Genomic DNA, 26,211 nt, shown 5'->3' on the forward strand with positions numbered 1-26,211 from the left:
CGATAGCCACCACTTGCTTTCAATTTGTAGGGCTTTTTTCCCCTCTTCTTGGTTTGCTCCCGACTACCCTCGGACTATTTCCCTCTCTCCTTGCATTTCCAGGGCTGCAATTTAGTCTGCCTTTCCTCTTTTTTTTTTTTTAACCTCTCCTCTTTTGAATTGCTTCATGTTACTAACCATTCCTAAATTGTAAGAGAGATTCATTCCCCCTCCTCTTCCACCACCACCAACACCACTACCACCATCACCTCCTCCTCCTCCTCCTCCCCTTCTCTTCTCCTTTTTGGCAGCACCAGGACGTCCGGTGTGGTGGTGGCAGCGAGCAGCAAAAGCAGCAAGAGCTCGTTTTGATTCCCCCCCTTCAAGGTGCTTTGGAGAGACTGGTTTCAGGCTGAGCAGCAGAAGTCACGATGAGTGCACAAGGTGAGGGACCCGGTCAGCCTTCCACTGCTGCCCAGGAGCAACCTGCAACCGCAGAGCCTCAGAAGAGAGGACGAGGCAGACCCAGGAAACAACCACAAGTCAGTATCGTGTAGATACGTAGAGCCGCAGATGTATAGTGTTATAGGCATGTACATGTACGTATTGTGCTGCAAGGAGTCCTGGCGACGGGGCGGGGGGGCTTTGTTGTGCGCTGCTCCCGGCGAGGCGGTGCAGACGCGTAGCGAGGGGCTCCGGCGGGCGCCCTGGCGGGGGGACCCCCGAGCCCGGAGCGACCGGGCGCTGCCTGCCCGTGGCTGAACCGCGGAGCCTCCTCGGGACTTTCACTATTGTGCAGGGAGCGAGCTGGGGCTTTTCAATGTAAATGGGGAACATGGAGCAGCGCGGGCTCCGACCAACCAGCGCTCGCTGGGTCATTTCGAGCTGATTTTGAAATTGCGAAAGCGAGGAGCAGGGATCGGGGCTCTCCTGTCTCCCTCCTCTCTGAGCCCTCGCTATATCTCAATCTGTGTGCGCGCCTGTGTGTGCATGTGTCGGGTCCCACCGGGCGCTGCTGCCGCCTCCGATCTTGACCAGCCCAGCCCCTGAACTGCCCCTAGATGCTGGGGCTGGGGGAGAGGACGGTGACTAGAGAGTCGCATAGGCTTTTTTTTCCGTCTTTTTCCTCCCCCCCCCACCCCCGGATTCCCCCCCTTCCCCACCTCCCCCCCTCGCCCCCCTCATCGTATGGAGAGAGGTGCCCCCGTTGCCGATGGAGGTGGGGGAGGTAGCCGGAGGGGGCTTGCCCTGTGTTTGCAACACCTTTTGCCTTTGCTCCGGCGCTTTCCCAAGGCAGGTCGAGGCGACGGGAACGCTGCCGTGTCTGCACGCGGGGAGCGTAGCCCGGTGCTCCTTTCCACCCACATCCACAGCCTCCACCTGGGCCCCGACACGAACGCGCTGGGCTCCCCTTTTTGACTCGCAAGATACGAATTCGCGCTAAGGTCGCTAGATCCGTGTGTTACTCCCACCCCCACCCCCATCCCTTCCTTTCCCGAAGTGCCATTGTCGCATCGCCCGGAGCTGCCCAGCCGCGCTCAGCCCCTGCCGCCGGGCGAGGGGCCCGGGGGAGCCCCCGCGCTCTGCAGCCCCTCCGCCGGCGCCGCCGAAGGAGGATTTTGCCTGCGGATGCAACCAATTAATCCCGCAGCTCGGCGGGGGCAGCGCGGAGCCGCCCGCAGCCTTTTCCCTGCCTCCCTCGGAAGTCACGATTGAGAAGCAGGGCTGTCCGTGGAGCTCATTTTAAAGCGAGCGTCCGCGGGCTTTAAACGTGTTTACTTCCCATTCATTTGGCATCAGCCCCACTGCCACGAGAGCCTTCGAGGGGCTGGAAACGCCGAGAGCGCTGAGCAGCAGAGCCCCGAGTCGGGGGAAACCCGGCTGCTTTGCTTCCTTCCCCTCCCCCGCCCCGATATGGTCCTGTAAATTTCACAGAAAGTACTTTTTTTGGGAGACCATAAAAGCAGAGCCCCCCGTTACCTCGCTCTGCCCCTGGTGACACTCACTCCCATCGGTCCGGTGACTGCGGGCTCTGTACCCCTTCTGCTTCACCCCCTGATTGCCCTCGACCAGCCCCGGCAGCCAGCACCCACCGACCCTGCTGGCTTGTGCCCGAGCTTTTTCTTTTTTCTTTTTTCTTTTTCTTTTTCTTTTTCTAATCTTTTTATTTTCTTTTTCTATTTTCTTTTTCTATATTCTATTTTCTTTTTTTTTTCCCTAATTTTTTTTTCCTCCTGTAGCATTTAAATGTGTGGAAATGAAAGAAAAACGCGTCTCCCTCAACGTGCTCAGCCCAGATGTGCAGCGCCTGCGGGGCTCGCCACTGAGCTGCAGCACTTGGGGAGTCCCCTTGCCAGCCTCCCTTTAACCTACCCGGGAATTACGAAAGCTGAAGGGCTTTAAACTGGTTTAAGTTAACAAACTGCACTTAATTAGTTCTGCTGCATCCTGTAATATGAACGAAATGTATAATATTCAAGACTAGAAGAGTTTTATAGTGTTTATGATTCACTGAATAAATATTTGGAATCTGAATTCTTAGTAATTCATACCTAGTTTTAAGGACTGGTTATTTACTGGCAGGCAAAGGAACTAGTTAAGAAAATAGCTAAAATAGTCAGTGTCGACTCGTTTTCGAGTTGGGGTTTTGTTTCAAATTTTTCTTTGTCGAGTTTTTTTGGCTTGTAAGTATTTTATATGAAGAAACATTTAAATTTGCATGTTAATATGCATCAGTTTTCTTTAGAATAGGTGTGAATATAATGCCGACTGCAGAACAACAAAAACAAATTGCCCCCTTGAGAGAGTAGTCTCATCTTACTTTACAGTATTCTGGTAGTTAACTTTTCCCCCCAAAAAGCTTGTGCTAGAAACTACATGTGATAATTGTATCTTGCTATAATGCAATGCAATTGAAATTAAATGTGTAACTGTGTTATTTTTTAAATAACTGCTCTTATATGAGGGAAATCATAACCATCTTTAAAAAATGTGTTTCCTGCTATAACTTATGTGTTAGAATATTCACACTTTCCCAAGTTTTTCTATGTAATTGCAAGAGAAGTTAAACTCATTTATTGTGCAAAATATATTTTTTCCTTTACCTGGAGTTGCTAAATTGTTTATGTTGTATTATTAATGTTATGTTATTTAATAACACTGTTAATTCATGTGTTTTAAGCAACTTCTCGGTTTAGTTTATCCTTTAGAACATCTGGGTTAGTTGTAGCCTCTTTGCCACAATAGCATGTTTTCCTGTATTTAGGAACCAACTGGTGAACCATCTCCTAAAAGACCAAGAGGAAGACCCAAAGGAAGCAAAAACAAGAGTCCCTCTAAAGCAGCTCAGAAGGTGAGATTAATAAAGAGAAAAAATTAGTTATGCTGTTTTTTTTATCAACTGGTAGCAAAAAATCCAATAATTTAGGATGTGAAGTGTGGGATTGGAACTCTTTTGATAATGGAAGCTACATAAAGCATGAATTTCACATTTTTAAAATTAGAATTAACATCAAGACCCTAAGTACAGAAGTTATAAGGGCATCTTTTTTAGTAGTCTACAGATCAGTGAAATAACAATTTCATGAGGAACCATACGATGTCCTGTATCTAGTAAGGAAGTCAATGTTAAGGATATTATTTTCTTCATTAAGATTTTTGTAAGAGGAAGATTAATTTCTTGCCCACTTACAGTTGTTACTACTACAGACCAAATCTGTATATTAAAGCTAAGTGTTTTGTCAAACATAAGTTAATTAGGAGTAAATCCAATTATGTGTTGATGGAAATAAGTGCATATATTGAAATTTACAGCTTTAAAATGTGATGGTAAAGTAAACTTCCAGTTACAGTAAAAGCCTGTTATATCATGTTTAGTAATCAGTTTCAAAGAGACTTTTACTGGAAGTGCTTTTAGTCTTCTGAACCACTGTTTCTGCTTGGTGATGGGACCAAACTTTATTCTGGTGGTTCTGATTGCCTTCAGCTACAGGAGAAGCTCCCTGAAGTCATTGCATTTAGTGCATGGATTTTACATCACAAATACAACATGAAAATTTGTCTAAATTTTATTTTAACTGGGGAAAGCACCTCATTAAAAAGCTGTGTTATCAAGGCAAATCATGCTTACCCTTCTGTAGGAAATATTTTAGTGAAGGCAAATTGTTGTGTATGAGCTTGAAAACAAATATGGGAGATTTGTTTATGTTGTTGGTTCTACAGGAGTTAGCACTAGTTTACAGATACTAAATCACTAAAGCTTACAGAATCTGGGAGTGAACTGTAGTGCTAAAGTGTATCAGTATCTTTTAAGGAGGTGGGTGACAAAACGTGTGGAAGGTATTTGTGTCCTCATCTAATTATGGTTCATTTTTCAGTATGCCTATGGTACTGACCATATTAAGTTTGATAGTTTTCAGTGTTATAAATTACTATAGCAACTACTGATAAATATTAAATCATTAAAAGGTGACTATGGTTTCATGTCTGTTTTGTTTAAAGTGTTTTCAACATTTGTTTGAGGTACTTTTCCAACTGTCTTTAAATTCAAAATTTTAGTTGGTTTTATTTTTTTTTTCTTTATGGGCTGGAAAAAAAGCAGCATGTTCTGTCAAGAAATCCATGAATTAGTAAAAAATGCTTTACAGGTTTAGTATTAAAAATCTTTCAAAGCCATTCTGCAAGGTAATGTGCTTAAAATGTTGATTTTTTTTTCTTTATACATTAAAGTATAAACACAGTAAAAGCATTTCTCAGATTCATGTTAAAATAGTTTATACGTCACTCTTCAAAAGAGAGGGAGAAGTTTTTTATTAGTCTAGCAAATCCAAATGTGAACTTTAGTATTTTAAATATTACTCCTAGGAGTGTTGGCTTTCCTAGGAAAACATTTGTAGTAAGATAAAATTTTAAATGATTTGTAGAAATGTTTTTAAAAGATGCCTCTGAAAGGAGTATTGCCGTTATTTCATTTACATAAGTGATTTGGAAATGAGTATAAATAGAAAATAATTTAAAAACATTCATATATGTGTAGGTTTATCAAATCAAGAGTTTTCCAGATGATTCTGGTACAAAGTTATGCTTTCCCAGTCTAATTTACAAACTGAGTAATTTCATTGTAACATTCTGATTTTCAGAATGCATCAAGTTACTGCTCTAATTAAAGCTTTTGGGTGTTGCTAATGTAAAAAATTGACCAAAGACCACGTGTCTCTTTTTGTAATAGAAAAAAACCCTTTGAGGGGTATGTAATTACAGGTCTTACTGGTTTCTAGGTTTATAGATAAAGTATGTAAGTGTTTGATAAATCCTCTAAAACATAAAACACTTATAAAGCCTCACTAGAAGAATGAGACTGGTATCACATTTCAAATAAATATTTTAGCCCCTTTTCCAAATTGATAATTAGCCCTCTCTAAAATAGATCAGCTTTTCACCACGTATCTCAAAGTATCTTTTAATGCAATATTATTTCCAGTATTTTTTCTAACTGTAATATGGATGGGAATGTTTTGGCACTGCAAGAAAGCTTCATTTGGTGGTGAGGGTATCACCTCTAAAAGGAGTGAACTATATGTTCAGTTTTGTGGTACACATATTTACACATACATATGCATACATGCATTCATTAAGACTTGCTCCAGCCTGTCTCAACTCCCAGAAAGAGCACTGGGTATCTTAGCTTAAGCCTCTCTACATGTAAACCTGGGCACTATACACCCAGCTGGAATGGGCTGGAATTTCTAAAGAATAGTGCGTGCCCTGTGTGTTTCAAAGGGAGCTCATTGAAATGCTTCAGAGTGTTCACAACATGTTAGATAAACGGCAACCAGGAGAACCCACCGAGCAGCCATGAGAAGGCACTCATGATTAATTGATTGGGTGTTCTCTTGCAAAGCATTACACATTACAATTAAAAATGTATTGCACAAACTGGCAGTGAGTTAAAAATACTCCAGAACTGGGGCTTCGTTTTGTTATACGTCAAAAAGGAAATACCCTTAAATCACTTGATGGACAATTTTCCCTGGAATTGTGGTTGTGTTGTATATTTAAAATTTCTTGGTTCACAGGATTTAAAAAAAAATTTGGTTTGGTTTTTTGTGTTTTTTTTTTTAGCTTTAAGAGCTTGTGTTTGGTCTTAGTAAACTGGCCTTGGGGCATCTGAAAACAAACTGTGCTTGTTAGGAAATTAGCAATGTGAAACTTGACAATGCATACAAAATGTTGCAAAACTAACTGAACAGCTAATAATGTGGCAATTACTCTAATTTTGGGTAATATACTTTTTTTCTTCCTTAAAGCCTTGCATATCACACATGCCTAAGTTTTTATAAACTAGACACGAGAAATAAACTGTGTTTTATAGAAGGCCAAACCATTTCTCCATTGTTTAATTTTCACAAACAGGGGGAACACAATGTGTTACCAAATAGATAAGAAGAGGTAGAGACAAAAAACTCCTGATCACCTTGCACTTGAGTCCCCACAATTAGGTTGTTATTATGCAGTCTGCATCTTTAAACAAGTTATTCTGTCATTAATTTAATTTTTTTTTTTAAAAATAACAATATGTGAATTTGGTTTTGGGTTTTTTTCTCTGTAAAGCACAACTAATTTTTTCAGGAAGATCATAGTGGGGAATCTTCCTTTTTAATTTCCTGGGTGTTTTGTGGTTGAATTTTATTTGTTTGGTGAGCTCTGTTCTGAGCCCATCACATTTCCCTTCTAGGGCTTTTTTTCTTTTAGTTCCTATAGTTTGGCTTGACAAAAATACTGTGTAGGCATAAATACTTTCCTGTCTGGGAGCAGGAAACACATTTGTGACATTAGAAAAAAGAGTAGTAGCTATTATATGATTGTCGTTAAAGGAATTGTCAAGGGATGTCCCAGGAATATACAATGGTATAAATTCTTTAGTAAAATTTACCTTCTGCTAAAATATGTTGAGTTTTGTTGGAGTTATTGGTATAGTGAGATTCACTGAAAATGCCTACAGGGCTTGTTGCATCATTCTCTGAAAACTAAAGCTTGTGGTCCTGTGTGTGACTACACTTGCTATTGTCTCTACCTTACATGGCCAGGTTGGTATGTAGAAAGGCATGCCCCTGGGTTAAGCAGTCCAAAGGTAAAAGAAAAAAAAACAACAAACCAGAAAAGTGCATGTGATGAGGACTCTGCCCTGAATTGGGTCATGAAAATCTAGTTGGCTTCTCCATGCTTCATTCATTTTCATCAACACCAGTCATTACAAGCTTAAAGGGAAAACAAGATCAAATTTATCAAGTGATTGTTATTGCTCCGACAAAATAAGAGACCTCAAAATCAAATGTTTTGACCAAGATAGGAAAAGCAGAAGACTGATTTTTGTTTAGCATTAAAAAGGATAAAACAGGACATGGAAAGTGTGATGTTTTTGTACTTAGTCAATGCCTAAAGTTTTTTTAGGAGTATTTTTTGACTAAATAACTTGTGTGGTTTTTTTGAGAGGGATACATTCCTGGGCTAGGTCTTTTGACTCTGTTTGGCAACAGTGATCTTCCTCCTGAGAGCTATCACTTATTTTACCTGACTTACAGCTCTGACACACTTTATCTGAGATCTCCAGCAGATCATTTTGCAAAGTAGATAGAGTTCTTCAAATATGGATTCTGTTGCATTTGAGGTCTTCCTTGACAATGCATGGATGCCCAAAGAGCACTTTATAGCCATTCAATTATTTATATTTGTCTTGTCTTGTTCATTGCTTTCAGTAGTACAGCCTTGCTTTCTGGCTGGGTACAGCACATTTTTGTAATAAGGAGGCAGAGATCATGGGCAGTCAAGTCCTAGAGTTGCTGAGAGTAGCTGTTTGGAAGCAGGGTTTCATGGCCCCGTGGTACAGGGCTTAAGTGGATTGCACAGCTTCCTGGGGACTGTTAGCTCACTTCCAGATAGCAGTGACTGAATTATGATCTTTCTCACCTGTGATAAATAAAAACCACTTCCCATATAGATCATGCTTTTAAATGTGAGAAAGTGTAGTTCTGTTCCTCAAATGTGACATTGCAAAAATGGTGTGTTCATATTATTGTTTATAAGAAATTTCCTATTTTTAATGAAATACATTTTGTGTTTGATAACATACCTGACCCTTGTTTAAGCTTTGGTGATTTCATGTTTTAGCTGTAAAAAGCAAGGTCGTGCCTCATAGCATAGTAGCACCAAATGTTAAAAACCCCCTGACGAAACACCACCTCTGCGTGGCCTGGAGCTCTGTCAGGATTTGCCCCTAGCTTCAGAGGCAACGCTTCAATTAAAGCCAAGAGCCAACAGACTGGAGTGTTTCTGATGGTGCAAAAATCTGTTCAAGGGGAAAGGGAATGTATTAGTGCTTTCATGGAGAAGCAATGGATTACCTAGCTTATACACAGTAAAACATTTCTTCAAGGCTTCTGTTAAAAGAAAGTCTAATGCTATTGGAGAAAATACAGCACTTAACTAAAATACAGTATTTTAGCAAAATGCAGGCTGAAAAAAGAGGGAAGGAGGTGGAATATTTTTCTGAACTTCATGTATTTATCATTACCACTGTGCTGCTACTGCTCCTTTCATTTACTCTCAAACTGTTTTGTCTTGCTCTTCTCTTGAAAAGGAGATTAAAACTTCCACTTTGGAGGTTCTTGTCATTCATTTTCTGCAGTTTAATCTGTGAAAACCTTGCTATTTACTTACAGAATCTCTCTGTACCAAAACATCACCTTTGGCATGCCTGGCTGTTTGCTCAGCTCACCTCTGGGAAAGATTTGGTTTTGATAAGAGCTATGGAAATGTTTTTCTTCTAACATGAGGTGGAAGTAAAATACTGCAGGAATATAGTGCCTTTCAATCTGCACAGTCCCCAAGCACTTGACAAACCATTACCCAAACTAGCCAGCAGGAACACTGGCCACTTCTGATGTGGACCTTTGGTGGTGGTAGAGCTCAGCACTGCTGAGCTGCATGGGAAGCGGCCACCCTGTGTGACAGTTTATGGCAGGAAGCAAAGATTAATTATTCAAAGAAATCTCTCATGTTCATTATAATTTGAAGCTAAAATTCGTGTCAGGTTTGTAGGGACTTTAATTATTAGACCAAAGTAGTTTTGTACTCAAAAAGTTAATTATTTTTTTAATAGAGTTTTGGAAAAGGATCTTTCCTTCAGATGCAGTAATACACACAAGAAAATAAATAGCCTTAGTGCTCTGATAACATGTCAAGTGTTGATTTGTTAAGACCAATTATAACTGATATTTCTTTTTAAGATTTATGCCCTGTGTTTCATGCAGTAAACGTAGAAGCAGGGAGCTGCAGGTTATCAACACTAAACCATATCTGGTTTTTTGCATCCTTCAGGTTACAAGGTATAAAGAAATTGACCGCTTAAAGGAAACAAAACTCTGAAATAGACAGCTACAGGATATAGTAAATGCACTTTAACAAGTATTCTCTTAAGAGGGTTTCACCTTACATGTAACACCGGTATAAACTATTAAAGCTCAAGTTTACTCTTTTAACAAGTCTGAGTGATAATTTTGCCCTTCAGGAGTGTGAATTTTATTTTTCACAGCTTTCTTATTGTGAGGTATTTATTTCAAAGTAATTGCGTTTAACTCACAGGGCAGGTTTTTTTGTAGAGATTCCTCCATTAGTTCCTCAGTTCAAGTTCTCTTTTAGAGAGATCCGATTTGCACAGCATTGGGTTACAGTGTATGTTACAGTGATTGACCAGCAAGTGATTTATTTAATGGCACAGTTAATTTCTAAGGGCAAATCAAATATACATACAGTTAACCGGAGGGAAAAAACCAAAGGAACACAATTCACGTATACTGAAAGTCTTCTTTCTTGGAGACCTTGTATCTGGCAAGTTCTGCCCTGACTACAGGTGGTGACAAAATCTTGAGTGGAACAGGATGATTTACCTGGTGGAGTGTATGGATGAACATAGCCTAGCTAGAGAGAATAACCGGGAATTTTCATTTTAAACTCTGTAAATTTTTTAGTGTACTACTAAGTACTGTTATTAGTGGTAGTATTCACAATGTCACTCAGTGGAATTAGTGGAAGAGCTTATAAAAGGACCCATATTTCCTTTAAGCTGAGCTCCAGGAGCAACTGCTGGGCTTACATAAATACAGCGGTCACTTCTAGGGCCTCTTCCACTTTGTTCCCTTAAACCTGGACAGGGAAGGTGTGTTTTGGGCCATGGAAGGTTTACTTATAGCCTAAAGGTGTGCTTTTACCTGGAAAACTTCATGTGAAAAGTAGAAACATTGTTTCCCAATAAGAACATAGACATGTTCATGGTGATATTTTGTCCTGATTACTTTCATGCATGAACATAATGAGACTAAAAAATGTATTGTAGCTGCTGTAAACTGCTTTGATCAAACTTGAAACAGGCTGTATTTTTAATTTAGTATCTTCAAGTACTTTTTGATGGCATATGAAAGACTAGATTTGATGTTCTTGGAGGTTCCCATGTTTCCCAATTGCCCTGTGTCCCCACCATCAGCATGCATGTTGGGTGACTGGCCAGGGCACCTTGGCTCTGCAGAGGGCCCTGAGCAGCCGGGGCTGTGTGGGCACACTCCTCCATGGCCCTGCCTGACACAGTGTGGCTCTGCAGAGGGCCCTGGGCAGCTGGGGCTGTGTGGGCACACTCCTCCATGGCCCTGACACAGCCCCAGCTCTGCAGAGGGCCCTGAGCAGCCGGGGCTGTGTGGGCACACTCCTCCATGGCCCTGCCTGACACAGTGTGGCTCTGCAGAGGGCCCTGGGCAGCTGGGGCTGTGTGGGCACACTCCTCCATGGCCCTGCCTGACACAGTGTGGCTCTGCAGAGGGCCCTGGGCAGCTGGGGCTGTGTGGGCACACTTGCACACTCTTCCATGGCCCTGACACAGCCCCAGCTCTGCAGAGGGCCCTGGGCAGCCGGGGCTGTGTGGGCACACTCCTCCATGGCCCTGCCTGACACAGTGTGGCTCTGCAGAGGGCCCTGGGCAGCTGGGGCTGTGTGGGCACACTTGCACACTCCTCCATGGCCCTGACACAGCCCCAGCTCTGCAGAGGGCCCTGGGCAGCCGGGGCTGTGTGGGCACACTCCTCCATGGCCCTGCCTGACACAGTGTGGCTCTGCAGAGGGCCCTGGGCAGCTGGGGCTGTGTGGGCGCACCTCTCCATGGCCCTGACACAGTGTGGATCAGGGCTGGGGACACACTTGGGTGCAGGTGAGGCGCTGCCTAGGAAATGTCAGAGAAAAGGAGCATAGTCACACATTCTGCCAGAAAACACACGGCTTAGCTGGGGGGCCTGGTGCCACCCAAGAGATATGGTTGTAGCTAATGTTACAGGAAAGGAGTTCCTAGTTACTGAGGCTGTTAAGTAATGCTGAGGTATAAAATATGTTGTGTTTCTTTTACAGAAAGCAGAAGCCACTGGTGAAAAGCGACCTAGAGGCCGGCCCAGAAAATGGGTAGGTATTTCACTTCCAGATTTATTTGCTGTGTTATAAAGCATGTTATAAATGTAAAGCACGTTATAAAGTCCGTTCCTTTAGAGAACAGTAATTTCATTTGTAAGAAAAGCATCTATCTTCTGTGTCTCTTTGTTCTGGTGGATTGACTAAAGGGTTAAGAGAGCAAAGAAGTTGATCACCGCTTCCTACCTTTAGACTCTGGTAGTTTGCTCAAGACACTTTACAATTGAATGTTTGCTTCCAGTGAATATTTATGCCTATCTTATCAGCATGAAAAGAGGCTCAACTCTTCCTTCAAAAGAGAGTAACAATGAGATAACTTGTTCAGTAATTGAGTAACAAAGGTTATAAAGGGGCACTATGGGACATCAGAGGGGTGATAAGACTCAGATGTAGGGTACAGGAGATAAAGTTTGAAAACCAAAATGCTTTTGTTCTACATTGCCTGAAAACATGAATATTTTCCTTAAATCCAGTGAGAAAGAGCACAGATGAACCGCAGGATACTTGTGCGTAGAACTTAGTTTTCCCACTCATAGTCATTTTCATGCCTCATATATTTGTAGTGACTGGTAATATATTTCATTAAAAGTTTCCACCTTTCCTGACCCCATTTAGTCTTTAGAAGTGTCTATCAGAAGTGTGTTTTTATTCTTTGGCAATGGAAGTATTTAATTCTTAGGTACTTGAAATTTTGTATCCTCACTGATGTTTACAGCTAATGAGCCTGGTGCACCTCTCCTCTGCATGTTTTTCACTTGTGTATGGGCTTTCCCATGGGGTGTCACTTGGAAAATGGGATTGAATATTAGATGATAAAAAGGTGTGGCTGTGTGCTTCATCACAAGTTAACATTTCTGATCTCCTTTTTCCAGTTTCCTTTCCCTGCTCAACATTTTTCTTTAAACTTCCATTTCAAATCCACCCCCACCATCTCAATTTCAAACCCTAGTTTCACTCTGTATTCTCTTTCCTCTTGTCAGTCCCGTCATTTCCCCCTCCATTTTGTTCAGTTCTTTATGCTTGCAAAATCTCAAACAGCACAAGAAGGTACTGAAAACTACAGCTAAGGTTCCCCAGAGTATTAGCCACTAAACACAGGAAAGCTGGCTTTAGCAGTCTCTTTAAGAACTAGTTCTATTGCATTTTCCAGTGAATGTTCCACAAGATATTTCTTTGGAGAAAACAGACCACTGCATACTAGATGAGTGGTTTATACATGTAGTTTTTAGGTCAGGCACTTTTCAGGTACATGAGGAAGCTTACTGGCATTGAAAAAGTGACTTATGGAATGTATCTATGCTGGTGATCTCATAAGCAGCTTGGGGAAGGCAAATGCCAGATGCAGTAAAACGTGGGTCAGTTTCTCTCTGCTTCCTCCCATCTGGCTTGAACCTTGCATATCTGGATGCTGAGTGTTGCTTGCTTGATCCTCACCTTGGGTGCAATCCCTGGGAAACAGCAAAAATACTTGGTTTATGAGAGTAATTAATTTATAATAGTCAAGCCATCCCCTCTGAGTTAGCAATGTGTGACAGGTGAATAGTTGAAGAGTTTGGGGAAAAGGCATAAACCTGACACACTAAAAACGTTTTCTCTTCCAAGTACTCATTGTCAGAAACTAAGGTGAGTTTTCAGTAAAAAAGGGCTAATACAGCACCTTTGACAGCTTGTAGAATGTTTCCCTTCTGTGTTTGTGTTTTTATGGGGAAGAAAGAATAGGCAGTATCAGTGGAGCATTCAGTATGGAATGGGCTATTTGTCAAGTCAAGAATCTGATTTTCAGAAGTGGGAATAACTGAAATGAGTTGTATGCATTACTTTATTATGAGACCAATACTTTCAAGACTCACTCTTTTTAAAAAAAAAATTAATGCATATTTTGCAACTCAGTATTACTTTGCTGTTGCACCTATTGAAAGCATAGTCTTTTTTACTTTGTCATTCTGATGGTATGATTGCTTCTTGTAATTTGTAGAGATAATTCTCCAAATCTGCAGCTTGCATTGAGATAATGGCATGTTTGATTCTCATGGTCTGAAGAGTTTGTCCCCCTTCTCTTTTTTCTCTCCAGTTTCAATTGAGTTCATGGGCTCCTTCTAGCTTGTAGTTGAACTCAGGGGAGGAGTCTGCCTGAAAGCAGATGGTACAGCATCATCCTTTTTGTTTAGACCTCCAACATGTAGTCAGAAAATGTCCCGTTTTATCACACATATTTCAGTTTAATCCTTAATGATTATATATTTCCTTAATCCAATTTATTTATATGTCAGGCCTTACTGATGATGGTTTAGTATCTGTGCAAGTAAGGAGCGTGTAGGGTTTTTTTGTTGGAGAGGGCAGAATTCTACATTTTCATAAGTTTATAACCCTTTTTTTGGGAGCCTATAAGTTCTGTGTCATATGTTGTTCATCAAATTGTAAAATATTATTTCTGCTGTTTCCTTCAATATGCACATGCAGAGACATACAAGCTAACAGACCACTGTAGAATTCCGGTAGCTGGTCTTTCTGCTGGTTCAAATTAAGTATTTAATGTTTGTGATTCACAGTGTATTTATTTATATATTATTTTTTAGAAGAGAAGTAAATCTTTTTTGACTAGTATAAAACTGAGAGGGGGAGGAAGAACCCAAGTGAAGAGGGTAAAAAGCCCAGTTTATCACAAACATGTGAGACATCAGATGATCTTTTTAATGCAATAATGTGTACTTTACAAAGCTGTCAAGGGACAGAAGACCCTATAGAATAGACAGTCAAGATGAAACAAAATCTTCTGAAAATAAAATATTCAGCTACATAGAAAAGCTTTCTAAATGTTGAGGGCTAATTGAATAAAAGTCCTGAAAATAACAAGGTCAAGCAGGTGGGAAATGAGCATAGTTGAAATCAGAAACACAGTGCTTGCTGCTGTAAAACTCACCTTCACTGGAGGTTGCTGCACCCATGTGAACACATTGAAGGCTGTGAGTCTATTACCTATTAACCCTCTTCATGGGGGCCTCAGTACTCCTTAATTTTAGAGGTTTTATTTCACAGACATATTCTAAGCTCCTTGGATGCATCTGCATTAGTGTGTTAGGTCAAATCAGGAGTATGCTTCGGAAATGCAGCTCCTGATTTTCCCCACTTACTGTATGTATTGTGTAGTGGTCCCAGAGATCATTGGTAGGACTCCTTTCAAATGGAACCAAATTGGAAGATGTGCTGTAGAAGTACAGTCTGTTAGACATTCAAGCCACAGGACTAGGCTAGAGTGAAACAAAACCTCTTGAAAGGTGTGTGGTTTGGACCTTAGGTCCTCAGCACCATCCTGTGGTCCATATTGTAGACATAGCCTTTGATGCTTAAAAAAAAGCCTATGAAGCAACCTGGTTTTTATTTGCAGAATTATTTTATGTAGCACAGGCATAAAGTCAAATTCACATTCGCAGGAGTCAGTGAAAGGTTTGTCATTAACTTCATCAGGGGCACGTGTTTGCCATTGAAGCCTGGTGCTGCTGCTCATGGACTCAGAGACTGTTTTGCTCATGGTAGTCCTTTGTAAAGATCAAAGGTTTTTTATTTTATTAATTTCATTTGTGTATGCCTATAATTTGACTGAAAGGAAGGGACTGAAGGTATATGAGTAGAGCAGAGGACTAAGTAATCAATTGTTTTGCTGTTTGTTCCAAAGAGCTGCATTGGAAGGCCCTGGAAATTCCATAGTCTTCTAGTGCTCTCAGGCATCAGTTTAATGGAGGAATCTGAAATCCAGTTTGGAAGTTGATGCAGAAAAGGGTATTAATTTTTAATTTCCATTGTTTCTGTTGAGTCTTTAGGTAGAGTTTTTTTTGCATTTCCAAATTGTTTGACTTGAACCATAGACACTCTGCATAGAATGGCAGAATTGTTCCAGGGGAACAGTCCAGAGCTTTTTACAGCCTTGAGCAGGACTTTGGTGAGGAGAAGAGATGGCTGATTCCATGCCATGTAGTTGTTCTAAAAGATGGATAGATGCAATTCTAGAATTTGTGTGATTGTAACAGCAGAAGATGGTTGGTGACCTTCTGAGCAGGGACATGTGGGATGCATGTGAAGCATCTGCTTGTGTGTCTCATCACTGAAGCCTAAGTAAGAACTGTGACTTGTTCAGAAAACTTCCAACAATTTTGTTTGCTTCTAGACAGTATAGAGCGCATATTTCAGTTTGGTAGGAAATAAGAGATTGTAAGAAATTAATTTCCTTAAGCAGATTTTTAATCTGATCCTAGTCATGATCATCTAGACAAGCTGAGAGAGAAGGGGCTGTTCAGCCTGGGGAAGGCTTCAGACAGACCATAGAGCAGCCTCCCAGTAAGCAGAGAGAGCCACAAGAAAAATGGAGATGGACTTCTTACAAGGACCTGTAGTGACAGGGCAAGGGGAAATGGCTTTAAACTGGAAGAGAGTGGTTCAGGTTAGATATTAAGAGGAAATTGCTTACTGTGAGGGTGGTGAGACACTGGAACAATTGTTCAGAGAAATTGTGAATGTCCCACCCCTGGGAGTGCTCAAGGCCAAGGTAGATGAGGCTTTGAGCAACCTGGTCTAGTGAAAGGTGTGTTAGCTTATGGCAGGGTGTTGGAACTACGTGATCTTTCAGTTCCCTTCCAACCCAAACCATTTGATTATTATATGATTGATGATTATAGTACTTTTTAAAATAAGGGCAGAGTTTCATTTTATACAGAATGCCAATTTAAGCAGTGCCAAACCACATTTAAAAAAAATTACAAAAATGCTTTTTTATAGTAAATTTTTCTTCCGATTATTTCCAGTTCAATTCCGACATAGCTGAGATACAAAATCTTGAACATGGAATTGGTGAGATTTTTCTATGCCAGCAGTTCCTGTGTCAGGGCAAGAATTTTTAGTGCTCATTAAGATTTTGAAAATGAGGTTCTTAATTTTGAAGAAATACATACCAAAAAAAATCCCATTGCCTCAGAGGACCTATCAATGTTTTGAGGCTATTTCTTGCCCCTATTAGCTCATTTGGTCAGAGCATGATTTTAGTAACACCAAGGTTGTGGCTTCAATGCCCATACAGACATTCACTTGAACTTGGACCTGATGATCCCTATGGATCCCATTCAACTCAAAATATCCTGTGAATATGTGAACACTGAGCCTTTCCACGCCTAAGTCAAGTTTCTAAGTCAAGTTTCTGCCTGATAGTGACATACTCTGTGATGTGAAGTCATTTGACTAATTTTTCTTACTTCTTATGCAGGCAGTCTTTTTTGTCTCATATGAAGTCATGGTCTAGGAGATGCTTAAATTCATGCAATCTTATTCACTGGGTGATAGAGAGAGAGAAGAACGTTCTGAGATCATAGTCCATCCTGCTCCAAAGAAGGCTTTGTTATAGCAGTGGTGAATTCTCAGCTGGAGATATTAATCTTTTGATGCTATTGAAGACAACCTAGACAATGAAATAAGACATATAATTGACTCTTAGATAGCAAAAGGTTAGTGTGAGACTTTCCCCTCTCTGATGTGGTGCTTACTAGTTTATCCCTAAGCTAGGCTAGAGATTCTGCTGTTAAGAGAACATGTGTTTGTTTAAATGAAGTACTACTGGGTCCATTTGGAGCAAGAAATGGCTGAGATAAAATTCATATTTTGTATATTGGATGATGAATGAAAAGGTTAGTATTTATGCAATTACAGAAGATAGCACAGATAAAAATTCTGTTTCTTATTCTTGGAAGAATAACATAATTTCAGTTATTTTGATTCTTTACAACTTTTGACTGCTGTATCTGCGGTGTTACTACTTCGTGTGAAGCACATAGTGAAAATTTACATGAGCTGCAGTTACTTTAATTTCCAAAAAACCTTAGCTTCCTTCTGGAGGTCATAGGTACTGTTTTATAACTTGGTAATATAAAATACCTTCTTTCTTGAACATGTTCTACATCTGTGTGGGCAAGAACATCACCTGAGAGTGTTCATTGTTTCAGTGGTCTAAAGAGCCTGAAGGCATTTTATAATTATGAAAAAGGACTATTGACCTATCCTTAATTCCTAAACTTAGGAAGTGGATTGAGGGCATGAATGAAAAGCCTTAAAATCTTGATACCTATACACTTACTTTCCAGTTCAGATGACCTGTAAAAGAAATAATCTCTCAAATCATGAACATTTTGGAAAAAAAAGTGATTGTAAACTTTTCTCCTCTGTCTCACAGATGCTCTTTTTTTTTTTCTTTTGCCAATATTTGGTTGTTTGCTTTTTTTACTTTTCAACTCAACATTTCAGGAAAGGAATAAAATCCTTGTACCAAATGCACCAAAAAAATCACTAAAAATACATTCTGTCTCCCTAGTGTTCAGAGAGATATGTGTCTTTATTTCTTTAGACATTTTTCTAAGCAAATGATGTCCTTCCTTGGAATTTCAGAGTCCTGTTCTTTGTTGGTATAAATGGATGTGGCAACATTTATTTGAAAAATACCACAACAGAAAATTTAGCCATGATATTTGTTTTCTAAAATGCATTTATATTAGCAAACTGATATTTCACTCATTCTCTAATTCATTTCCACTTCTTTTAAGGTATATTAAAAGATATCATCTCAGCTGAAAAAGAATTTTGATTTCATCTGACATTTCAGACTACTTAAGGGAAAAGTCTTTTGTTCTATTTGAGGTCCAAAGAGGAAATTTTATCAGGTAAAAAAATGCACCAGGTAAAATCAGAGCATCTCTAGGGAAAGGCAAACTGAAATTCTTAGCAATTCCCTTTTTATGATCTCAGATAACAGGTGTTCAAGAACGTTAAAAATCAGTTTTCCGTTTGGCTGTGTACTTTGGCTTTAGAAGCCCCACTGCCCGTTTTACTATGAGGAAACTCAGCACTGGGGTTGTTTGTGGCAAGATCAGGAGGCATTTTTGTGCCTGCAGTGTTTGAATTCTTAGGGTTTTTTACTAGCTCAGTTATCAGCAACCATGCATCCAAATACCTGACAGAAAATCAGGTAAAGAAAAGTACAGGCACTCATTCTTGCTCGTGCATTTCCATTTTCACCATTGAAAATGTTATGAATGCAGAAAGAGAAGCTGGGCCTCACCTCCATTGAAAGTGTACTCCACAAGGTTAATTGCCTTGCCCAAGGAAATCTGTAGGAGAGCCAGGAATAGAACTCGGATTTCCTGGCAGCCTGCCCTATGCCTTCAGCTCAAGGCCATCCTCCTCCAGTAAAGCTTGCTTGAGCGTGCATTGGATGAGGCAGGAAGGGAAACATTTCACTTTTCAATCCTGAATTTTAAACCAATAGATGTTTTTTTACATGTTTCTATAAATTCAGGTGTGACAATTTCAGTATCTCTGGTGTATGTCTAGCTGGTGAGTAGTGAGGGGTAGTGAGGAGTAGGAGTAAGGTATTTAAAATGTATATATATCATCCCTCCAGATATTTGAAAGACATGTAGATGTGGACCTTAGGGACATGGTCTAGTGGTGGGCTTGGCCGTGCTGGCTTAATGGCTGAACTTGATGATCTTAGAATTCTTTTCCAACTGAAATGACTGTGATTCTGTGGTTCCATATACAGGATAGAATGAAGAGATTCTGGAGTCTGAAGGGTTGTGAACCAATCCCACATACAAGCCTGAAGGATATCAGATGCATAATGATGATATTTTTTTCATCTTTGTACCTTGCTTGATTACTTAGAAGTCTAATACTGATTGATTAAATGACAGACATAGTCACAAAAATGAGGTGTCTGGTTCCTTGAATATTTGAAATATGGTTACTCTCCTTTTGAGCATTAGCCAGTCTTGAGTCATAGCTGGACAGGGCCATTCCATGTCACCTCATCTAGAAATAGATGAGTCACCTCATCTATTTCCATTCCCTGTCCTCTTGAAAGATAGTGCTGCAGAAGGAATGAAAACTCATGTTTTAATGTGTGATCCAGAAGAGAAGATTTGGAGTCAAGACTCCTAGGTTTTCTTAAAATTTTTGACTAATTGTGCCTCTCCTTTAACACAATTTAATTTAATTTAATTCTGCTTTATACTACAAGCCCCCATAGTGCAATAGCCCTACAGGAAGATATCAAATTTCTTCTCTGCAATAAAAGGCCATCTTATAAATGGCACTCAGTCCCTGTGTGGGTGAGTTTACTCCTGTCAATTAAAAGTTACCATAATAATTAAAGGCAGGTAATACTTTCAGCTTTGTCTGCATTCTGTACAGATCCAAGCAGGCAATTTGGATGCCAAAGGAATGCCGTGTTGATCCTCTTCTGGAAGAGTTTGGGGGAGACTGATACTGTGATAATTAATATTTAGAGATTATTTTCAGGTGTTTGAATGAAAGTCATTATATGCTTTTAAGTGCAAGTATTGTTATTTCCTCTTTCTTAATCCTGACTCTAAGCCTCACTTCAAATTACAGTTCAGTATTACATTTAAGGTATGAGGCTAGATTTTCAACAAGAAGATGGGCTCCCTCCATTAAATAGCTGCAAAATATCCTCACCAGGAATCATCTTCTAATTCTGTAGCACACAACACTTCGTGAAGAAAACTATTTTCTTTTTTTCTTTTCTGTTTTGAATTTCTTTTGTGGTAGTTCCCATTTAAAATATAAATGAAGCATAGTTTACAATAGCATTTACAAGTCCCTAAGTGAGATATTCATCAGACTGCACAGGAAAACCAAAATAAAAGTAGAGGGACAAGACTCTGACATTTGAAAATTGTGCCTTCACAAGCTGAATTGCTTGAATAGTCAGATTGGGATATGTAGTTTGATGAATCAAAGATGCAATAGTGACACTGCTGCTAGAAGAGGAAGAAATCTTTTCAGGTCCAAGAGAATCCAGATATTTTCAGTCTTGGGGAAAATGGGAAACATGGAGGCCTGGGAAGATGACAGTCTGAATGAAAAAGCCATATGTTGAGATGCATATAGTTGTGGAGTGGAGGTTTATAATGCTGTCAGCACTGTTTGTTTTGCATTTCTGCGTTGCTCTCTGTTCAGAATGGTTCTGGTTGCACAGAAGATGCTAATTAGCCTTGCTGTTACTCTAGGCTGTTCATAGGATATGATTTCCTTCTTTGCAATACAGTGAGACAAGGAGGCTGCTTCTTGGTTGTTTTGATGTTGCAGTGATTTCATTTCATTTCATTTCATTTGAGGAAGGAAGTCTTGCTTCTGCTCAAGGGCAGCTACCAGCCACCCTGTGCTGATGGGAGGGGAATGTGGATTTATCTCTCAAATGCAGGCATCTCTGGGTTTCATCCTTTTTCTTTCATGGCATAACATTGCAGGGAATCCATTTCACCCAAGCTACAGCCTGTGTCACTAGCATTTTAGGTTCTATCATCTGTTCCCTTCCAGGACAGGCTCCTAGAAAACTTAAGAAGTCTATGTATTATCTCCAGAGATATTTAGAAAACATACAGATGTGGTCCTTAGGGTCATAGTTTAGTGGTGGACTTGGCAGTACAGGATTAGTGGTTGGACTCAAGGATAAAAGTCTTTCCCATCCTAAGTGTTGAAAACTGCCTTAATTAGCACTCAAAAATTGTGTAGCATTTTCTCTGCATGGCATTTCAGCTTCAAGAGAAGGGTTGGAGAACACTTCTCATCCAGGAGAACACAGGAGCTTGTGGTTGGGACAATTATATGGGAGGTGTGGATGTAAATCTTCATCACATTTGCTAATAGGTAGACCCCCTCTGAATGGTCTTGCTCACAGATGCTGATGCCCAGGCTGCACCTGAGCACTGTGAACAGTGCTATGCTCTGTCCTGGTAATTCGTAGCTCTGAAGGCTTCCAGGGATGGAGCCAGATTTTGGATGGCTGTTGGCTGAAACTTGAAATGGAGTTTTAGTGGGGAGGTAAGGCTAGCTGCCTTAGATTATCAGTTTTGCACATGTTCACCTAATTAAACATAGGGGGCTTGAAGGTTAGTAAGAAAATACTGGGCAACTGAAGAACTTCCAGAGATAGCTGTGGAGAATAGATGGATCCAACCCCACTCTAGTGAAATCTTCACATACATAAGATATTATTTGTGTGTTGTATAGCACAGATGCTAGAATTTAGCTGGCAACAGCTTGCTGCAGTTTATTTGCATGTGACATTAATTCCTTCTCTTGCCAGTTTAAATTGTATTCCCTGTTATCATTGTAGATATTGTAGAGTTTCAGGGGTTTTTTTCGCAGCTCAGTTATATATTTTTATAAGTGCTATTTCCATAGCAGTTTTAGGAGACTAGTAATGAATAATGTATGTCTTTATTCTGCTTTTTCTTTTCACTTCTTTAAAATAAACTCTCTATTTTCAGTTTGTTTTATTCTACTCTGTCAGTCCTGACAGCTGTTGAACTATGGAACTGCAGGGTCAGGCTTTGGTGCTACTCAGATGATTTAAATAATAGTACTGATAAGTTAAATTTGATTGTATATCTGTATTGGTGTCAGTGGGAATGGCGTTTGGTCCGCAGAGGTTGGTTTGCTTTGATTAAAACTCACTTGCCAATGGTGGCAGTCTCCATTTTGGAGAATCAAAGATAATGAATGAATTGGCACAATTTAGGGTTTTTACTTTGTGTCTGTTCTGAATAACTGCTGAGAGCTTGATAACAGTCAGATTGGTAGTTTCTGTATGGAGCAGGATTCATGACTTTACCTAATATATTACCCAAATCCATTTTGACTGTTATCAATTATCCTAATAACAATTGGAGCCTTTTACAAGATGTAATAGGAACACATATGTAAGCTTCACTGTTATGATCTTATCAAAATTGCATTGTGTTAACATATTGTTGGGGTTTCCTTAGTATTCACAGAGAACCCATTCAGGCTCTGGCTGCTTCTCCTGCTCAGTTTCCTGTTAATGATGCTAAATGCCTGAGAAATCTGCTTGGGGACCCTCCTTCCATGTTCAACTCTTTACTTGGGTTTTGAAAATATCATCTCACACAATTGATGAAGCATATACAGTACTTGGATCAAAGCATTGAATATGTAGAGGAGACAAAGTGCCCTCTGTCATGGCATGCACTGTTGCATTCATTAATGTGCATTAACATTCATAAACTATTTGGAGGTGTCAGAGGTGTATGAAGTTTTGAAGATACTTCTGCAAGCTTCCCATTCAAGTCAAAAATGACTATTCAAGCAATTGTTTCATCAAGCTTTACACCTAAGTCTCTTTGAGGTAGGTAGACTGACAAATGGTCTACCAGTGAGACATGATGCCCCTGGTCTAATAGATTGAATATGTAGCAAGGAGATGTGTGATAAAATATTAGGTTTGTTGAAGTTAATGAAATCACTTGCCTGGATTTCAGCCCTTCTCCCTCCCTTCTCCCGTCTGCCACTAATGTGGTACATGACTGTGTCTGCTGCTTGGTTAAAAGCTCTATAAATTGTGTGAGTTTGCATGAAACTGTTTGCATGAAACTCAGGTAATTTGAGGAAGATCATTTGTACATGTTTAAGAGAAACTCTATGGTGACTTACATAACAAGCAGTATTTGACTAAATCTCTGAATAAAATAAATTTATTATTAATGTCAGCTAAGTTTTGAGCAGTCACTGTGTGAGTAACAGGTGGACTGGACTTGTACAGAGATACATACAGAAGATTTTAATTTTTGCTTTTTTAATTACAAATGAGCAGTAATACTTCTTTCTTCTTTAATAATTTCTGTGAACGATTTGAAAAGTGAAATATGGACAGACTTGTACTGTAACCTTAATCGAATTTTTAAAGATATATGAAGATGTGGTTTTGAAAATGCCTGAATTATCTTGCTTTTTCTGCATGCATAACTTTCATTGAGCTGTGGTCATAGGTAGATACATACTGAGGGCATATTAGTCACTGAAACAAATTCCTTTTAAGGTGAGTCTTTGTAAAGTAGTGCCTCCACTGAAGTGAATCCAATAGCAAGACTCCAACTTACTTGGTTGAAGTCAGAATTTCTCCCTCCAAAGGCTTGTAAATGGTGATATATAAATTGGAAACCCTTTCCTAGTTATGATAACAAAAAAACACCTATTATGGTTTTGAGAAAGGGAAAGAATTTGCCCTTTGATCTGCAGCATATCTTGAGGGAGAAGGTTTTGCACATTGTGCTTTGTTTAAACTAGAACAAATCCTTTAGATAAAGACAATATCCATTGTGCAGAGAACAACAAAGAGAAATTATGCTCTGGCACATGAGCACAGAAATGTTTCAAAATTATATTCTTAATAATAATCTTGTTCCAAGCAGAAAGGTACTTTGTCTTTCACTGCTCATTTCAGAAAGTAGATCTCAGAACCTTTGCAGGCAAACCATATGCAACTGCTTTCCAAAGGAGAGGTTGTTAATTCCATTGTGCCAAATCACAAAAAAGGCTATTTACTGGAGAAGTTAGAGTCATCATGATATTTTTGCATAATTATAAATCACTGTGCTTTTCTTTGCATGGTTAAAATTTCAAATAGTAATTAAGTAATGTCTCAGAACAAGTTTTGTGCATTGCAAAGCTCTGTACACCTTTCTTCATGTCCCTGAAACCATTATCTTGAGTGTATAATAAATGAGAAGCAAACTCTTGTGATGTATTTAGCTTTCTCATTTTTTATGTGTTAGTTTTCCAAAAAGCTTTTAGTGACCTTAAAACCAGAAAAAAAAGTGAAGGAATTCTGTCCTTTTTTCTCACTTCTGTGAGCATTCCAGACTCCTTGTTCGAGTATAGAAGCATGGGTGAACATAGCTGTATCCATTCTGTGTTTGTCTTCTCTGGGTAAAAATTTGAATCCATAGCTTGCCTTTCCTCTACATTCAGGGCTACGAAAATGTCATGGATAGAAACTTTAGAAAAGTTCTCATTTTGAGTAATTCAAACTTGATCAGGCTGTTGAAAAATTGGAGAAGGCATTTATTTAATTTAAAAAATGTGTGATGGTTTATTTGGAAGATATCTAACAAAATGTCTAATCCAAGACTAACTATGAGAATATGAGAAATTGCAGGTAACCTTTAAGAAAATAAAACTGTAAAGAGTAGCTGACAGGCAAAAAGAAGGAACAAAGAGCCCAAGTCTCTGTAAGACCTAGAGTAGTGGGGAATTGTCACTTTTGGATTCTTAGATTGAATTTGATCTCACCACCTATCTGCTCAGTTGTGTCCGATGTGCTGTTCTCAGAGTTTTCAGTCCCAGATAAGTGAGTTTCTAAGTTACCCATTTCTTATTTTGCATGCCTGTCATAGCCCCTCTGACTTTTGCAGTCTAGGAAGCTGAAAGGAAAAATAATTTTTCTTCTTTCAGAAGCAAAGGTAGTGTTTAAAGCTCTTTTGTTTACAGCAGTTATGCTCTGTATATCAAGGCTCAGGGTAGCTCTCTTAGTACCTGGGTTAGATACAGTTTAGGAGGTTAACATTCCTCTTTTTGGATTCTGTTGCTCAGCCAGATACTTAGGGATCTCCCAGTAACTAGTTCATTATGGTTATCTCGCTTTATTGGAGACAGAAAAGCCAGACCCCAGGAACAAAAGCCATGTCAGCTTGAGGAGGAGGGCAGAATCATGGGAGGTTTGAAGGCAGTTCAAAATCACTTCATTCCCTTCATATCCTGTCTTAAGCTGTATGTCTGATTTTGCACTTCCAGAGAGTGCAGAGTTGGACCCGCAGCTTGTGATTTAAACTGCTGCTGACATCAAGATTGAATTTGGGTGGCGACACATCAGCACCATGAATGACTTATGAATAAAACAGAAATTTTAAGGGACATTTTCATACTTGGCTTGAGTGAAAAGTAGAGAATATTATTTGTGCAGATGGAAATGTCCATGCCCACTGAGGTGCAGTGTTGTCTTTGCTAATCTCAGATATATTTGTGGTTGAGTGTGGATTTTCTCCTTTGCACAGTGGTTCTCCTTTAGCCAGTCTGTCAGTGAAGTCATAACCCCACAGCTGACCTCATAGTCTGTAATCATGGAAAGTATTGCAATCTCACAAATACAGTCTCTGGACCATGGGAAAATGAGCTGTAAGACAGGAAGTTGCTGTTTAAACTTGAACCAATGGCAATTATCAGAAAGAAACAGAGAAAGTAATAAGACAGCTCTGTGGGGCCAAACTGATTTTTGGAGCAGTACTGCTGAAGGCACTTGAGTTACCCCAGGGAAGAACTTACCCTCTGTGTCTGGAATGACTTGATGGCAAGCATAGAGGAAGTGAATTTATGCTCCAGTTTAATACATTGGAAAGTTTTCCCTTGTCTGAAAGTCTTTCTTTATCTCTGAATTTCCTGGCTTTTGTGGATTTATATTAGATCTTTAATGTTATTTCAATGTATTTTTTCTGGTGTTTGATGTCTTTTGAGTTGTTTTTACAGATATGTATTTAATGAAAGAAAAAGCTGTCTTCCATTAAGGAGGTTGCAAAGCTTTCATGAACGCTGAATAGCTACCAAATGCAAGGTGTCTCCTTTTTTCAGATTTGTGGTTGTTACTTCTATGACTGAAACACCTATTTCAATAAGAAGATGCAAGTATCTCTTAAAGAACATTTTAACCCCTCTTTTCCAAGGCTAAATATTACTGCAATTTTTCCTTTTTTTACCAAAGGATTGCCTCACCAACTCTATATGCAGAGTGTTTGTAACCTCTTAAAATTAGTGATCTGCAGTATAAAAAGAACATCAATACATTGTGCTTGCCACACCTTGACAAATAATTATTTGTAA

General features: G+C 39.7%; 1 protein-coding gene across 1 annotated transcript in view; it reads left to right on the forward strand.

Annotated features, from left to right (window-relative positions):
• The first annotated feature begins 316 nt into the window (after window positions 1-316).
• Window positions 317-26,211, forward strand: part of HMGA2 (high mobility group AT-hook 2) — a 107,817-nt gene continuing 81,922 nt past the window's right edge. Inside the window, exons 1-3 of the mRNA XM_054276547.1 lie at window positions 317-521; window positions 3,245-3,331; window positions 11,425-11,475. Of these exons, the coding sequence (XP_054132522.1) occupies window positions 411-521; window positions 3,245-3,331; window positions 11,425-11,475 (249 nt within the window). The 5' untranslated portion in view covers window positions 317-410. The remainder of the gene's footprint in view (window positions 522-3,244; window positions 3,332-11,424; window positions 11,476-26,211) is intronic.

This window comes from Melozone crissalis, unplaced genomic scaffold (genome assembly GCF_028551555.1).
Source record: "Melozone crissalis strain CALT ecotype California unplaced genomic scaffold, PUWL_Pcris_2 ptg000004l_1, whole genome shotgun sequence".
In the NCBI taxonomy this organism is placed as follows: Eukaryota; Metazoa; Chordata; class Aves; order Passeriformes; family Passerellidae; genus Melozone; species Melozone crissalis.